The 17,605-nt window shown below is 40.3% G+C and overlaps 1 protein-coding gene across 1 annotated transcript in view; it reads left to right on the forward strand.

The window, feature by feature from the left end:
- LOC145408101 (uncharacterized) overlaps window positions 1-14,478 on the forward strand; it is a 22,067-nt gene extending 7,589 nt beyond the window's left edge. The window contains exons 4-5 of the mRNA XM_080278909.1: window positions 12,545-12,682; window positions 13,260-14,478. Of these exons, the coding sequence (XP_080135035.1) occupies window positions 12,545-12,682; window positions 13,260-14,478 (1,357 nt within the window). The remainder of the gene's footprint in view (window positions 1-12,544; window positions 12,683-13,259) is intronic.
- Window positions 14,479-17,605: the final 3,127 nt, after the last annotated feature.

The raw sequence follows: 17,605 nt of genomic DNA on the forward strand, positions 1-17,605 counted from the left end.
TCCAGAAAGACATCCTGAAGAAACTGAACAACGTCGTGTATTGAACAAATGAATAATTTTGTTGACAACAGATGCAAAAGAATCCACTTAGTTCACCAGTTTGCTGATAGCCATTCTCTCTCTCTCTCTCTCTCTCTCTCTCTCTCTCTCTCTCTCTCTCTCTCTCTCTCTCTTTAAAGAAACTGAAAGTGAAAGGAGTAACAATATTAGAGAGGGTGTATCAGGTTAAAATGGAGCTGAACCTCTGGGTATTGGGATGGAAAAAGTTTAAGAACCGCCGCTCTAAATGCTCTGCCCCATAAAGCTCTCATGGCCGAGACAACTATGGTAAGCTATTGTGCCAAACGCAGGATGATTTCTTTCAAGTGGTGGTAAATTTAAGACGCCTGATTGTTAATACTGGTACTATTAATATTCTATAGGTTATTCACGCAGCTCATAGCCATAACAAAGAGACATATACAACAAACACGCGGATAATAATATAGTGTAATTAATTATAACGCTAAGCTTACGAAAATACTGCTTTTGGGAGAGAGTTTGGAAGACTGACCCTATTGCCTTCTGCTCTTTTTTCTCTTCCTCTTTCTTCTCCTTCTCCTCTTCTTTTTCCTTTTTCCGTTCTTCTTCAGTTCAACAAATCTCTCGTCATCCCCATCCTTTCTTCTTTTTTGCCTCCTCCTCCTCCTCCTCACAGTTTGTTATTAAAATCAAATTAACTCGATTGTCCAATCATAATATCACCTCTGGTTATGGTATTAATTACTTTATACCTAATACAGGAGGAGGAGGAAGAGAAGGAAGAAGAGGAGGAGGAAGAGGAGGAGGACGAGGAGGAGGAGGACGAGGAGGAGGACGACGACGACGACGAGAAATGAACGTAAAAAGATAAATAAAATCATTATGAAGTTGTAAAAGAAAAAAAATGGAGAAAAAGAGAGAAAGAGAACACAGAAACAGAGCAAAGAAAAAGGAGAACATGTCAGAGAAAAAAAAGATACACAAAGGTGACAGAAAATGAACCAGAAAGAAACAGAACAAAGATAGCAAAGAAAAAACGAAAGAAAATTAGAAAATAGAGAAAAAGAAGGAGAACAAGAAACAGAGAAAGAGGACAAATAAAGAAAACGACTAAGATATAAGTACCTAAAATAGCAAAGAGAAAAAGAAAACTAAAAGGGAAAAAGGAGAAAGAGAACAAAGAGAAAGAAAAAAAGAAAGGGGAAAATACACCAAAAAAAAAGAAAACGAAAACTGAATACGGAAGAAATTGAGTGGACAAAAAAACAAAAAAAAAACAGCAAAATCACCGAGGATGAGAGGCAGTGATAAAACTTTCAGTGCAAGAGAGGAATCCCTTCACGTGGTGGCACCGCTGTGACTGGGTGGCTAAACTACCCGGTTTTACAAACGTTCCTCACTTCCCCAGGTGGCTGATAGAAGAAGGTCTTGCAGATATAAGTGCGCGTCCACACGCGTGCTCGAACAAGTGCTGGCAACATGTAGGCAACACAGTAACGAACACGCTGCAAACATGTTAGGAACAGCAGCGTCTAGATCATTTTGGCAACATCATGATGAAGTCTCAGCTGCCTGGTATGGACACACTTATCCCCTCGCCTCTACTGCCAGTGTTCGAAGCTGCACTGAAACATGTTTGCATACATCTGTACAAACACTGCTGCATACATGTACCCAAACATGTTGCCAGCCATGCTGCCAGCATATGTTCCAGGGCACGTGTGGACGCGCATTAAGAGGTACCGTTTTAGACGTGGTGGACCATGGGACCTCATATTGATATACTGGGCTCTACTGAATAAGGTGACACAAAAATTACATCTCACCAGAAACTAAGTAGCAGGGATGTAGATTTGCCAGAATCTCCCCAACCAAACATGAAATCTACCGTTAACTGTTTCACGCTCGTTCCTGTTGGATCATCGTCTACTGAAGGTCCAACGGCACTGCCTCCTGTGCTTATGGGCAGTGTGCCACTGAAAGTGAGTAGGCACTGTCTTGGCAAATCAGAGACTAGGATATTACACAAACTAAACCCCTTTGCGCGTGGATAAGTTTCATAAGCTTTCCAGGCTATGATGCACAGGCTCTTCTCTTTCCCCCGGCTGCCGCGCACTACAAAAATGTGTATTCTCGGCTTATTTTCACCACCCAAACATATTTATTTTGCCACAAAACCCACATATTCCTATTCGTCGATGTTTGTTCTACACGATAACCCCCCCCCAAAAAAAAAAATCACACACATATGTTAGGGCCCTCAAAATAAACATTCGGGATCATAGATTTCACTTCCCAACATCATAAGTAGAATGTTTACTAATCAATCTCTACATGTTATACTATCAATCGAAAGAGAATTTTATTAGCTTTCGAATGGGGGGGAAGGATGTCCCAGTTTGATACGAGGTATGGTCTTCGAGTAATAAGCAAAAAAATAAAACCCATTTTTGACAAAACAACATTTTTTTTTGTTCCGGGAGGGTTTGTGAAGAACTTATCTCGGCACCGTTATGTTTTTATTTCATCATCCTATGCACAATTTCATTCTCTTTCATCTCAGCAAAGAACGGTGATCCTAGGCCTCATAGATTTCGAGAAAAATGCGAAAAACTACGGCGTATTTTGCCTTGCGCTGACCCACCATCAGCAGCACTCACTTAGGTTTTTTACCCGTAGCGCGCTAACACTTTTGTGCTTGCTAGCTACGCTTTCTTTGGTTTTATACCAATAACTGTTTTATGTAATTACTTCTGTTTTGTTTTTAGTCCTCTCAGAAACCACACATGAACACTTAACCTGATGCTAGCAACTGAAACTGAAGCTGTACTTATTTCCCTGTCATTTGTGTTGAGATAAATAACAAAATATATATATATATATATATATATATATATATATATATATATATATATATATATATATATATATATATATATATATATATATATGTTTGTGTGTGTGTGTGTGTGTGTGTGTGTGTGTGTGTGTGTGTGTGTGTGTGTGTGTGTGTGTGTGTGTGTGTGTGTGTGTGTGTGTGTGTGTGTGTGTGTGTGTGTTTGTGTTTGTGTGTGTGCGCTCCATTAGTGAAGGTATTGCTCGGTATGGTACTGGTCGAAACATTCACCCATGTAAAGCGGCACATCACATACAGGACACATGTTCCTTGTGTCCTTTCTCACCGTACCACGTACTCTTAGCTGACTGGAATAATCTGTCTTTAGCTTTAGACATAGTGCGAGCTATTCCGACCATGACAGAGCTAAAGGTGACAATATTAACTCCACCAGTCTCCATTGATTTTCCTTTCACAGAATATTATTGTCAGAGGTTACACTGGGCAGAATACAAGAATTGGTTTAATCATGAAAGGTGCATGGCAAAAAAGAAAAGAAAAAGAAAATACATAACAAAATCTGCTCGTATTACCGTTTTGTCAGACCTGAATTTAGTTGTCGCAATCATTTATCTATGAACTTTTTACTTTACTTGCTGACTTAGAATCCCAGAGACAATTCATGTATTATTTTTGCTCTATCTAGTGTATGCTCTTCAACTAATGAATTTTTTTTCAACTTAGAGAGGATTAGATATGGCTCTAAATATCCCTTTATATATATATATATATATATATATATATATATATATATATATATATATATATATATATATATATATATATATATATATATATATATATTTTACATTTTCGAAAGTGGATATAGGCTGTTGTAATAAGAAGTACAAAGTCCATTCTGGAGGTGAAGGGCATAAAGAAAATGAAAATTATTATTATTATTATTATTATTATTATTATTATTATTATTATTCGTTGTTACTGTCACTACGGTATTGTTTTTATTATCATCATCATCATCAGCTACATCATCATCATCATCATCATCATTATTTTTATTGTTATTATTACTATTATTATTATTATTATTATTATTATTATTATTGCTCGAATTGTCATTTTCCACGTACTCATTTCATTCTCTGCCACTACTGACATATAAAGCCTTTTGTATTTATTCTTTATTGGCTGAGTGAATACTCCATACTTTAAATACTGACTTCTTAATTACATAGCATTTTTGTTCCTATCAATCATTTTTACCTAGCTTTTAATTTGTCTCCAGTCCGATTTTTTTTTTCCTGGCCTATCAACCATTGGGGCAAAAGCCCCTGGTCATTAAGGCTGGATATATATATATATATATATATATATATATATATATATATATATATATATATATATATATATATATATATATATATATATATATATCTCCAGTCCGATGTCTCTAAGGATATTCTAATTGTGGCTGACTGAGGAACCTACAGTTTATTCAAGATTTTATAAACAGGGATACATGTAATATTTTCTTTATACCATCGTTTTGTTGGGTACTAGAAGGGGTACCCGGCGTTGCCTGGGTAATACTCTATGACCGTGCATTACCTGGGACCCTGGATGGCCACTCCTAGGGGCACAAGATCCTCTGGTTCTCATTTTATCATTGGGCCCATTTGCCCAGGGTTATATTCTCCAAGTCCCTATTCCTACCATGGACCTATTTTCCCACTACCCACCCACCCAACAACCCTGCCCACCCACCCAACAACCCTGCCCACCCACCCAACAACCCTGCCCACCCATCCCTCCAATACGTCTACCCATCCGACCTGCTGTAGCAAATAATATGGTTATAGAAGTAAGAAATTCATCGGTAATTGGCTACCATCTTTCCAACATGCTGACTTAAGTATTTCTGATTAATTATAATCTTGGCCATCAGAGGAGCCACTTCAGCTTATGTAATGTACACGTTTATAACTTTAATTCGTCCCAAGACGTTACACCTGTCAGAGCTGTTGAAAGATTTCTATATGCATCCCCCTTGATTTCTATAGAGGACCGACAGGCAGATAAACTCTCTCTCTCTCTCTCTCTCTCTCTCTCTCTCTCTGTACAGGGACATGAAACTCCACGGAATTGCCCCGCCGCATTTATCGCGTAATATAAGATATGGACGAGTGTTAATTAACATTTTTGGTAACCAGAGGCCGATTGGGTCGACTGCACCAGGTTTCTTTACGCATTCTTTAAGTTAGAGCATTTTAAGTTTGTTGGTTCAAAAATTGTTGCTCTGTAATGCACTGTTTCGGCTAATCTGAGGGTACAAACAGACAAACAGAATGGAAATTTTAATAGTATATAGACTGACTAGAAGCAGCTATGTGCGTGTAGAGGAGGAAAGGGGGATGAGGATACCGAGGATGATGTGGTAAGATGGGATGGAGAGGTATGTGAGTGAAAGTGGTGCGACTAAAGGGAGGGTAGTCAGATGGCAGAGGAAGGGAAAACAAGGAGAAGACCTGTTTGAGGCCACTCTTCCGGGATTAAGGCGTCTGGATATAGACAAACAGATGGATAGCTATAACACTGTTTTTCTAATTTATTCACTACCTTACTATGAAGTGATCCACAATCCTTTTTTAAACTAATTTACACTACACATATTTAAAAATTAAATCCTAAACCATAAAAAAAAAAAAAATGAACTGATATTTTCCAACTGTTAAGTCCTCTGCAACATCCATGAAACTTTGTTAAGCTTTTATCTACCCACCAATGAGAACAAAAAGGTACATGACTTTACTACTGATATCTATTAATCTCTTTAGTACAGTAGCGTATTTTCTGTTTAATTTTTACTACAGGGAGACGTCGTGTATCAGGGGAATTAGATAGAGCCTTCATAAATTTACAGTACCCCAAGCTGTATAATATCGGGTGATGGTGGTATGGTTGAAAAAAAACAAAAAAAAACAGGTCACCTCATGAGGAAAGGTAAGCAGAATTTTCATTACTTTGCGACAGTTTATAACTCTCCTGGATGCTCAGATTTCTATAATTCACCATAGAACTAACACTATCAGTCTGCCTTTCCTTGGTTTCACCCTTCCTCTCATTCGGTCTTCATCTGATTAGTACATCTTTATCAACCTCTCATCACTCATTCTCGTAACACAGTCGTTCCAGTTTAGCACATCCTGGTGAACACTTCGTAACATTTTTCATTCTAATTTCCTCTCTCTAATAATTATATCTCGCTTATTCTATACATGCCTCTGACTTTCATAGGTGCTCAGACAGATAATTCTATATCTATTTCACACTTTCCTTCCCCTTCCTCTTCAGCTTCCCCTTTCATCTCACTCCCTCTGCTTCCAAACAGTACATCTTTTCTGTCTCTCATCATCCATTCTCTCCCCATACCACTGTAACTCAAAGTGGTCATTCCTCTCATGCAACAGATTTATTCCAATTTGCTCTTTCATCCCTACATAACAATTTTTTCCAGTTTCCTCTCTTCCAAACACGCCTCTCGCCCTCCTGGATGCTCAGACCTTTGTGACTCATGGTGTATTTCATATTTTGCTTCCATTGAAGCCCTGCCCTCCCCTTCCTCTCAATCGCTCTAATTCTACATTTTCAGTATTCTTATCAGACTTTCATTCCTGGAGGAGAGCTGAAATACAGAAGACATACATACACACACACACACACACACACACACACACACACACACACACACACGAAAGTAGGGCATGCTCAAGTTACTAGTTATCAGCATCACTAATGATTCTCTTTCACTCTCTCTCTCTCTCTCTCTCTCTCTCTCTCTCTCTCTCTCTCTCTCTCTCTCGATAAATCAGTGAACAGTCAACTCAGCGAATCTATTCACTTATCTGTCTGTTTATCTAAGTATTTATCAAACCATCCATGTATCCCTATCTGTTTACATATTCCAATCATCTATTCCTCCTCCTCCTCCTCCTACCAACACTGAACCCCCCCTCCCCAACACACACACATCCTCCATTTTTTTTCATTGTTTCATTATGGACGATATTAATACTTTTGAATCTCTGTCACTTCTAGTCTTATGGGATGGGAACGGCCTTTGGGGAGGGAAAGTGGAACGATGGTTGGTTGTTAGGTCAATTGAGGTCAGGTCAGGTAAGGCAAGATAGAGTGGGTTTGTGATAGACTAGGTAGGTGGGTGAGGTGAGATTACGTTAGGTTAGCTGAGGTCAGGTTAACTTAGGAAGGTAAATAGGTATGTTGGTAGTTTTGTTGGTTTGCTGTTGACCTGATGAATGGTTGGTAGGTTGGTAGAGCAAGCAGGTAGATTGGTAGGGTGGCTCGGTGCACAACGTCAGCGCATCGCTCCTTGTGGACTCAATTTCGCAACAACCGGGATGGTTTTGTGCAACTTGCGCACACAGTACATTCGGCTTGTTTTCATCTGACGGAACTGGGCCAGCCTCACATATCAAATAGTATGTGGTGGTTGCGTAAAGATGACCCTTAACCATGAGGAAGGGACGAGTTTGCTCGTTTAATAATGAAATATAGTCAACCCTGGCCATCAACTGAGCTGGAAGGGGCTGGAGATCTTTGTCGGGCTACAACCAACACACTATAGCTCTTCTCGGAAAGCTCAGGCCGACGGATTCCTACGGCGTACGGTGCGTGTTCTTGTCAGGTAAGGGGGGATTCAATACACCTCGGGGATCTTTCATAGTTATCCCTTCAGTATCCAAAAGGTTTATGGAAATGACATGCGAGTGAATATTAACCTGCCATATACGAAATAAAAGGGTACAAGTGAGGTGCTAGGGAGAGTCCTTAACAGACAATATTCACGGGTTTTATCACATCTACCCCCACACAACATCACGGCTTGTGGATGGCATACCATAGTAACTCTGCCATCTTTGGTTGTACAATTTCATATACACAAAGGACGAGTCTATAAATTTTCAAGATTTTCTGCCCATTTGGATAATATCCTCTCTTTGTGCAGCTTCCTTTTTATTAGATTTTTTTTTTTTCATACGTGGGCTTACTTAATATTGCAGAAATTGGAAAAGTGTTTTTATAAATTGAACTAATATTTTCTGTTCCCGCTTAATATATACCATGAAGGTGAAGAGGTGCTTTGATTAGGTAATTACAGTGTCACTGTTGTGCCTGATGATCTAGTGGTCTTAGGCGCTTTATCTAGATAGGGCTAGCCATTGTCTACATTCAAGAGGTGACTTTTTTTTTTCACATAATGAAACTCCGGGTCGAGCAAGGTATGTCACACTTGCCTTAAATGTCGGGACAGAATAGCCTGACGTTTGACCTTTTCCCTCCTGAAGGGACATAAGAGGATTGGTTGACAGATAAAAACTGATAGCAGCAGTGAATGAAATATGATGCACTGTGCGGTAAATTGGCTAGCTTAAATGTTGACAAAAGTTCCGGTTTCACATCCGAAACTTACGACACATGTACCCTTTATCGAAAACTAACCGTGTCACGACCCATGCACTAAAATGGTTGTATAGGTATCAAACAATCTGATATGAATTATTACTCACCGAAAGATGTAGAGCGTAGGAACCACAGTGGCCACCAACATCTGAAAAGAAACAGTATATTTAGAATGATAAATTGGTCAACTGGTCGACAGAAACCACTCTATCTATATGGCAAAATTATATTCATGGCCAGAAAACACACACACACACACACACACACACACACACACACACACACACACACACACACACACACACACACACACACACACACACACACACACACACACACAGTCACGGTCAAAAATGGATGCTGTGTTTGCCATGTTCATCTCTAAACATATCGCATTCGGCCATTTACGACCGTCTTTGGTTCTTTGCCTCGTCAGTTTCATACAGAAATTCATGTACAGAATACCGAAAATTGGAATGAGTTACTAGTTGACAAAGATCTACTGAGGCAAGAAACGAGTTAAACTGAGTAAATTGTATATCAGTGGATCTTGCTGGTGGATAGTTTAAGAGTGCATCATGTAAACCATTAAATATGACAAATGAGTCACTGAATTTGAAAGAATGAGTTTGCTTCCCACTGTTTTCTGACGCTATCACGCTGGAGGAGACAAACGTGAGCATGCCTTATTCCATAGCATTATACAAGTACTTCGCAGCCCTACCACGTCGCTGGGTACTGGCTTCCGCGGAGGGCTCTTGGGCTTTGCCTTCGAATCTCAGTTCTTTGCACATGGTATCGGCTGTATCGTAAATGTAACAGAATGGTTGAATGAATTAGAAATCTGTTTTTACAGCCCAATGCGCAACGCAGCACTGATGCCAGTGGTGCCAGATTATCAAATCCTATTCTTATATTTTGATTTCAAGTGTCGTAATTGTGTGTTGGAAATTACCAATTTTCAGCGATTCATGTTTCCCTCCTGTCCACCAGGAATTCTTTCACTTACACACGACTGGCTCAAGAACTATGCATGTGCTAGCAATAGTTTTTTTCACCATTACACGTAGATTTGTATATCGATACCTGTAATATAAAGTTTTGTTTCAACCATCGCACCTGCTGCTCGAAACTATTGAATCGCTGCCTCGACATTGGACATCCCCGACTTGATGAATTCCACGTAATGTAAAGTATATTGGAAAAATTATTAGGGACCAAAACACCCCTTTAGAAAATTTCAATTGATACGAAATGAAATGGGCCCACCTGTGGCCCAAATGCAACTATCCTGCTAAGTTTCATTGCAATCATATTTCCAATTTCAGCTACGCTACACAAACAGAAAGGCAGACACACGGCTCGGATTATAGAATATTGGGCCTTTGCTTTGCGGACCTACCGGACTGCTACAAACTTGCTAATGCGCATGGCTCTCGGGCTTTGCTCTCAAATCTCAATCATTTGTAACTGTATGGCTTTGGTTTCAATCATCTTGCAGTTGCAACAGAATGGCTTAATGTTGGAGGAATCTGTTTACAAAGCTAAATGAAAGTCATAACACCAGTATCAACGGTACCTAACTATATTCTTAGACATCAAGTGTCGTAATTGTGTTAAAGATGAGCAATTTTCAATTATTCATGTTTTCATATCACCCGCCAGGAGTTATTGTAGTTTATACATGACTGGCTCAAAAGCTACACATTTGCTTGCAATAGTTTTTGCACTATTGCACGCATAACTGTTTATCGATGCTAATGATGTACATTTTGTTGAGGGAAACGTAATTTTGTGCGATATTTAGCTTCAGATAAGAGTTGTTTTTCAATCCCGCCTCCCACTACTTGAAATCAATGAATAATTGCTTCGGGTCCCATCTGTGACCTAATTGCAACTACCCCGCCAAGTTTTGTTGCAGTCATTATTCCAGTTTTGTCTGCGCTGCACACACGGACAGCCAGACACACGGCTAGGATTGCAATTGGATATACTACATTCTCTCTCTCTCTCTCTCTCTCTCTCTCTCTCTCTCCTGAAGTGACAAGTTTGCGAGATTCTAGCCTTTGATTCCTTTTTCTCTACATAAAGAACAATTTGAACACACAGCTAGGTGTGATAACAGTAATCATCCCAGGCTATAGAAGCGCATCAGCAGCATCCACCGGTGGCTGATGGTTTCACCTGATGGCAATAATGGCGCGCGCGCGCGCACACACACACACACACACACACACACACACACACACACACACACACACACACACACACACACACACACACACACACACACACACACACACACACACACACACACACACACACACACAGAAATGACTAACTTTGCAACAGTTAATAATCGATCCGGATACTTGCATTTCTGACAGTATCATCTCAGCAATCAGACAAAGTGTGGACTGAAATTATGACGGAGAGTCCTTGGTAAAACAAAGTCCCAACCACCAAGAAACTTTCTCCGTGTGTACGAAAATAAGGTAGGACAATTTGACGTTTTGAAACATGGAGTTATGTACAGAGAAAGAACACACATAGAGGGTATATGCAACTGCCACCGAGAATATACTATGATTAGATCAAGATGCAGACTGTCATTATAATAGTCCATGCAACCAAGAGTCATTATTCATGCCTTTCATGCTGCAAATGAAGCCAAAGACAACTTATCAAAAATGCAGATGCCAATATTCTTTTTCTGGCAATTGTTTATGTGAACTGGTTGGGTCTATGAGAGTTATGAGAAGCTTTTGCCTCACGTCAGTGAAAGACCGTGTGGCCCATCCAACTGAGCAGTTTCCTGTGTAATTCTTCCTCTTGTCAGTTTTTTCTTGCTCTCTTGACTTTATCAACCCATGCTTAGGTTGGGAAAGAGGTCAGAATGAATATCGATGATGATGATGATGATGATGATGATGGTAATGAAGGAATTTCGCTATATGGCAGCCCTGGATTCAGGGATGGGAAAAAACACTTCCAGTATTTCATTTATTAATAGGATGACACACTGCAATCCTTTGTAGAAAAATGAAAAACAAAAATGAATCAATTGATTAGAGAATACAACATAATCACAGGTAACTAAATTATTCTATGAACTTCCAAACATCAGAGACTCAATCAATTCCGAAAATGCAGCAACACTAGATATGTTTCCACTGGTCTACTGTATACGACAGAACATGTCAACTGGCAAATATTAATGATGTCAGATTGAATTTTTTCACAAGCAAACGTGCATTCAATCATGAGCACTTTCCACGACAAAAGCAACACTCACCGAGCACAACAAATGGGCAGCGTATGAACGAGGCTACGTGCGAGATCAAGCCACGTGTGTGCAAATGAGACTACCCAGCCATGAAGAGTGAGTCTAGTCAAAAGCTAATAGTACCTACTATCCATTTCAGAGGCGGAGTTGCGCTGTTTTCCGCAAATATCTCCTAAGCGAATCGTTGGATCAGTATGATATTTCAACACAGTACTTTTGACATCCGGGCCTAATTTATGACCCTTAAACCATACTGCTACATATGTTACATTAGGAGTTTACTGAAGGATATTAAGCCTAATCCAGTCATCAAATCTAAGGTGTTATACAAAATCGGACGAGTGCGACTGTGTGGGGTAGCTCCTCCACTAACACCCTGAACAACCCTCTGATCATTCCTTCCCTACCCCTCAATATCGCGTTCACCCCCTCCCCGTTTCCCTCTTTACTCCCAGTCACACCATCCCTCTCCCATCTTTGCACTTCCGTTTTCTTTTTTCATTCTAATTGCATACATAATATTTGAATATGACAGTATGTATATACTTATCATACATTAGTAATATTATTTAACACAGTTACCTACTGTTGTGTGTGGCCATGAAAACCACAGTGGGTCAAACGACCATAAAATCATTGCCTAATTACGTTGTTATGGCCGTATCATTACCGATGTATCTACGGTTACCAAAAATATGAATTTAGTTTTGTTTTTGGGCAACCAAATAAAATCGTTCATGGTTGCTTTATTTGTTCATCTTTTATTTTTAATAAGCAATCTATGCTTTCATTGAATATCCTCACTCTCCCGTATCACTTCCCCCCTCTCTGAGGTACCCCCCCTTCCCCTTCCCGAGGTTATGACATCAGCAGGTACAGGGGATAGATCATTGACTGTCGAGGCACGCCCGCTATATAACAACAGTATCTACAATGTCTTCCCGTTGCCCCCGTGGATGCAGGACAGCTTTTATCATTCGTCTTGCCACTTTGTTCAAGAGGGAAAGCACCCGTGGTCGAACTTACATAAGTTTGAATAGGTGAGTACATAGTTTTGTCCATGTTTATAGTATATGTGCTGTGTTTCTTTGAATACGGCGGGCATAATAACCACCCACTTCACTTTATTTTGTTCGAGCATTTGCTAGACAATGGTATAAAAAGTAAAAATTCCACCAAAAATATTCAATCGGTACTGTGGCTATATAAGTGTATAATAATGTTGGCAGAATCTCTGCCTAAAAAATCATAATGATCTCATGGATAACAATTATCTTGGAGTCAATTATTTATAGGGAGAACGAGGTCTCTGGCTGTGAAAGCAAAGTAAGATGCTGCTGGTTCATAAGGCTCTGGGTAAAGATTGAGCCACAAGACCCTTTTCCTTCGAGTCTTTTATGTCTATAATAACCTACGATATTTTGCATTATGCGAGTATTGATGTAATAGACTTTCCTGTGTAAGTGAACTTGCTATCTATATCAAATTTTTTTTCTGTTTTATGTTATGTGTAAACGTTTCTTAACATATATAACAGTAAGGCAGACTGTATTATGTCGCAATGTCATATTATAGAAGAAATGCAAAATATAACAACACTGATCTTTATGCACACAGGCCTTACGAGCGAGTTGCGAACATCATGGGCACGAGTGTGTCAACAGTGAGGAGAATTGTCAGCAAAGCCGCCACATCCTCCCCTTCCACACCAGCACCACCGTCCACAACCTACACGGGATGCTTCGACAACTTTACTGTCGGTGCAATACGCCGCCACATCCACAGAAAGTTTTCAGAAAGACAACATTTCACACTCAGTGTCATATCAGCTGATCTGAAAACAGCTGGTATTATCCCCGAGGATACCTCTGAAACAACAGTTTGGCGGATCATGCACACCATGGGATTCCGATACAGAGTGTCACAACGCAAGATGTATGTGAGGAAGGAATCGCTGGAGGTGGTGTGTCGTCGGATAGCCGCGCTCCGGGCTCTACAACGCCACCGGAAGGAGGGAAGAACGGTGGTGTATGTGGATGAGACATGGTTTACCACCAGGATGGGCCACAGTAGGGAGTGGGTGGATACCACTCAGGCTCCCATCAGCACCACCTACAGTCGTCAGGTACCACCTGGTGAAGGGGAGCGATTTGTGGTGGTCGCAGCTGGCACGGACGAAGGTTTTGTTGACGGTTCCTACCTGTGCTACCCAGCCAAAAGTAACCAGGGTGACTATCATGGGGAAATGAACGGAGAACTGTTCCAGCGATGGCTAACAACGCAGCTCCTTCCGTCACTGCCAAACCCATCGGTGCTTGTACTGGATAATGCACCTTACCACAGTCAGCTAACAGAGGAGAGTCGATGCCCTACCACAGCCACCCGGAAGGCGGACCTCATCAGATGGCTGGAGCAGCACAAAATTTCCATCCCACCTGCTGCCACTCGCCCTGAGCTGCTGCTCCTTTGCCAGCAGAACCGCCCACAACCCCAGTATAAAATCGACAACACCATCCGTATGTGGGGCCACGAGGTCATACGGTTGCCACCTGGCCACCCAAAACTCAACGCCATCAAGCAAGTATGGGGCTGTATGAAGCGCCATGTGCGCTCCACACTACAACGGTTTACCCGGACGGACCTACAGGATAGATTGGAGGAAGCCAGGCATATGGTACACAAGGACGTGTGGGCGGGGGCTGTTCAGCACTCCCGCAAATTTGAAGAAGAATACTGGAAGACTGACAACATACACGAGGGAGTGGAACCCATTATTATCAACATCGCCAGTGATGATGAAGATGATGACGTCTTCTTTGAAAGTGATGTTGAATAAATTTTGTTATATTGTTTACATAGTTTTATTCCTACAATATGATATATTGCTCCAACTTAATAAATGTAATGGAATGTATGTAATAGTATTTACAATAAAATGACGATGTATGTATGTATATATAAATGAATATTACGCATCATATACAATAGAGCATTGGAGTTTATAATTTTTTAATAATATAAATAGAGACAGGTAAAACAATAAATATATACACTGGACCATGTTCACATTTTAGGATGAATACACAGTATTGTAATAATAGTAATAACTTATCCGAGAAGGTTCCGGCAACAAGTGATACAATTTGTAGTTCGTGAATTTCAATGGTTGACCATAAACACTGAAAACATATAGGCATAGCTTCTATTACATGTACGTAATCATCCTGATGTACAGTACTTTCTACGCGAAATACGACTTGCATCCATTGCAAATAATCATATCAATACGTCTACAACTACATAACATTCTTACATTATAATACAGGCTGGGATAATGAGGGAGGGACACAAGAGTGATGAAGGAGGCGAGGAGCTCGGGGAGAATAGGAGGGATAACGAGGACGAGAAGGGGGAGAAGTAGGGGTAGTTAAGGAATAGTTTGGGAGGGTGTTGGGGGGGCAACACTTTCCTTCGAATGCGTCAACATGACTAGTCGACTTTCTGTTATTTTTCACGAGTAAACTCCTCACATAACATACATAGCAATATGGTTTAAGGGTCATAAATTAGGCCCGGATGTCAAAAGTAGTGTGTTGAAATACCATACTGATCCAACGATTCGTTTAGGAGATATTTGCGATAAACAGCGCAACTCCGCCTCTGAAATGGATAGTAGGATCGAAAATGGACAGTGTTTCCTGAAGCAACAAGGGCATGTCCTGAGCTAATCTAATGTAGATTAAAAACACAGGTAATGCTGCGCTGTTGCAATCCTCCATCTGACCAAGCACATACCCCCCCCACCTCGATATACACCTAACCAAGCTCATAACGCCCCTCATCCCCCCCCCCCCTCTGTATAACACAGACACATTAAAACTTTAAAAGATGACAGACAAAATCATCATCATCATCTCGACTACCACCCCCATCCATCATCATCTCACCGAACACTACCACTACCATCATCACCATCATCTCAACGAACAGTACCACAACCATCGTCACAATCATCATCTCAACTATCACCACCACTGTTATCATCATCATCATCATCTACCACCATCACCATCGTCATCATCATCGCCATAACCATCACAACCACCACCAACACTACCATCATCATCAGAATCGCTATCGTCATCATCTCAACTACCATCCTCCTCCTCCTCCTCCTCATCATCATCATCATCATCTTCATTGCAGCCCTCCATCTGGCAAAACACACACCTTTCACCTCCCTGCACACCAAACCAAGCTCATAACTGCCCTCACTCCCCCCCACCCCCCGTATGACACAGAGACATTAAAACTTAAAAATTTCAGTAGTTTATCCATGGTAAACATAACCTGGTCCCTTCAGATTCCTTGCGCAGGATGCAATGAAATCCATGAATATATATATATTTTTTTCATTATATTGAAAAACTACTTAAAACAGCATTCTACCTATCAAAGGGCACCAGTCCACTATTAGACACATAGCTATGTGAAAATTTCATGGCTCTAGTTAATACTTTCTGAGTTTTGCTCCAGAAGCGAAATTTCTATGCCTTTTTACTTTTTCATTGTTAAAAAAAAAAAAATCACAGGACAGCATTCTACCTATCAAAAGGCACCAGTTCACTATAAGACACATAACTAGTGATAGTTCATTACTCTATAGTTAATGTTTCCTGAGATTTGCTCCGATAACGGTATCTCAACGTCCGGTCAGCCCCTCAGGCCACCAACCCTATGGACGGACACCAGTGAGAACAATACCCTCGTCTGACTTTGTCAAGTGAAGGATAAAAAGGCTGCGTACCTAGCAGTCAGTGTGCATGCGTTCGTGCAATGATGCCACGCTCCATGCTGTGCACATGTGTTTGGAAGTCTGATGATACATAAACAATTTTGTTAAAGCAGTACGTGGTGAAGCTATTGATATAACTACCACTATATATATATATATATATATATATATATATATATATATATATATATATATATGTGTGTGTGTGTGTGTGTGTGTGTGTGTGTGTATACCAGTATATATATGCTACTAACTAGAAAGGACATGTAACTGGATTAACTGCAGAAATTCAGGAATTAGAGTGGTAATGTGTGCCAATAATTGACTATCTACAATATATATACTTTTCATGTGTCTGACTTTGGACGTAGTCTTAACAGTCTATTCCCAAGGCTCAGTAGTCTGCCTACAAACAATTAACCTCCATATGTCACCGCCAGACATCCATAGTTTGAATATTACTTCTATGTGATGTCATTTGCCACAAAATGCAGGAATATGCTGAAAGCCAAGCAATTAATTAGCACAGAAAAGAAATCTCAAGTAGTCAGAGCGAACAACATACACCCTCACTAACTGGTCTAAGAATCGATTATATCTGACTTGTCCCATGACCTAGATCTTCCACAGATTACTCTGAAATGCAGACTACTTTATTCTTGTTTAATTCTTGATCCTTCATAAAATGCGGATTCACATCATACCAAAACTATTTCTGTTAATTTAGCACTCACAAAATCGTGGGTCGAGCTTTGACCTTACTCATTAACCAGCACTTGTGACTTCTTGTTCTAAAAATAAATGAATCCCTTTCTTCTTGCCTTACGCTCATTCTCTCTGGCAAGTTGGGTGTAAATCTCAGGAAAAATTATTAGGTTGGCCTCGCAAGGGCAAATTTGACCTAGCTCTGCGTCCTTGACCTTTACTTATTGTATTAAATAACAGTTAACCCTCGGACTGATGTTCTTAGTTTCCACCATGTTTGTTTATAATCGGATGAAAACTGATGGACCTTTTTATTCTCACACACACACACACACACACACAGACACACACACACACACACACAGCCGCACTCAAAACTACGAAAATTATCTCGTTCCTCCCGCCCTTCTATCATCGCTGGATTCATTGATATTTCAACAGAACACACCGAACTGATGTGTAC

Source organism: Coenobita brevimanus, chromosome 75 (genome assembly GCF_032717465.1).
Source record: "Coenobita brevimanus isolate Jiangsu-jjx chromosome 75, ASM3271746v2, whole genome shotgun sequence".
Classification (NCBI taxonomy): domain Eukaryota; kingdom Metazoa; phylum Arthropoda; class Malacostraca; order Decapoda; family Coenobitidae; genus Coenobita; species Coenobita brevimanus.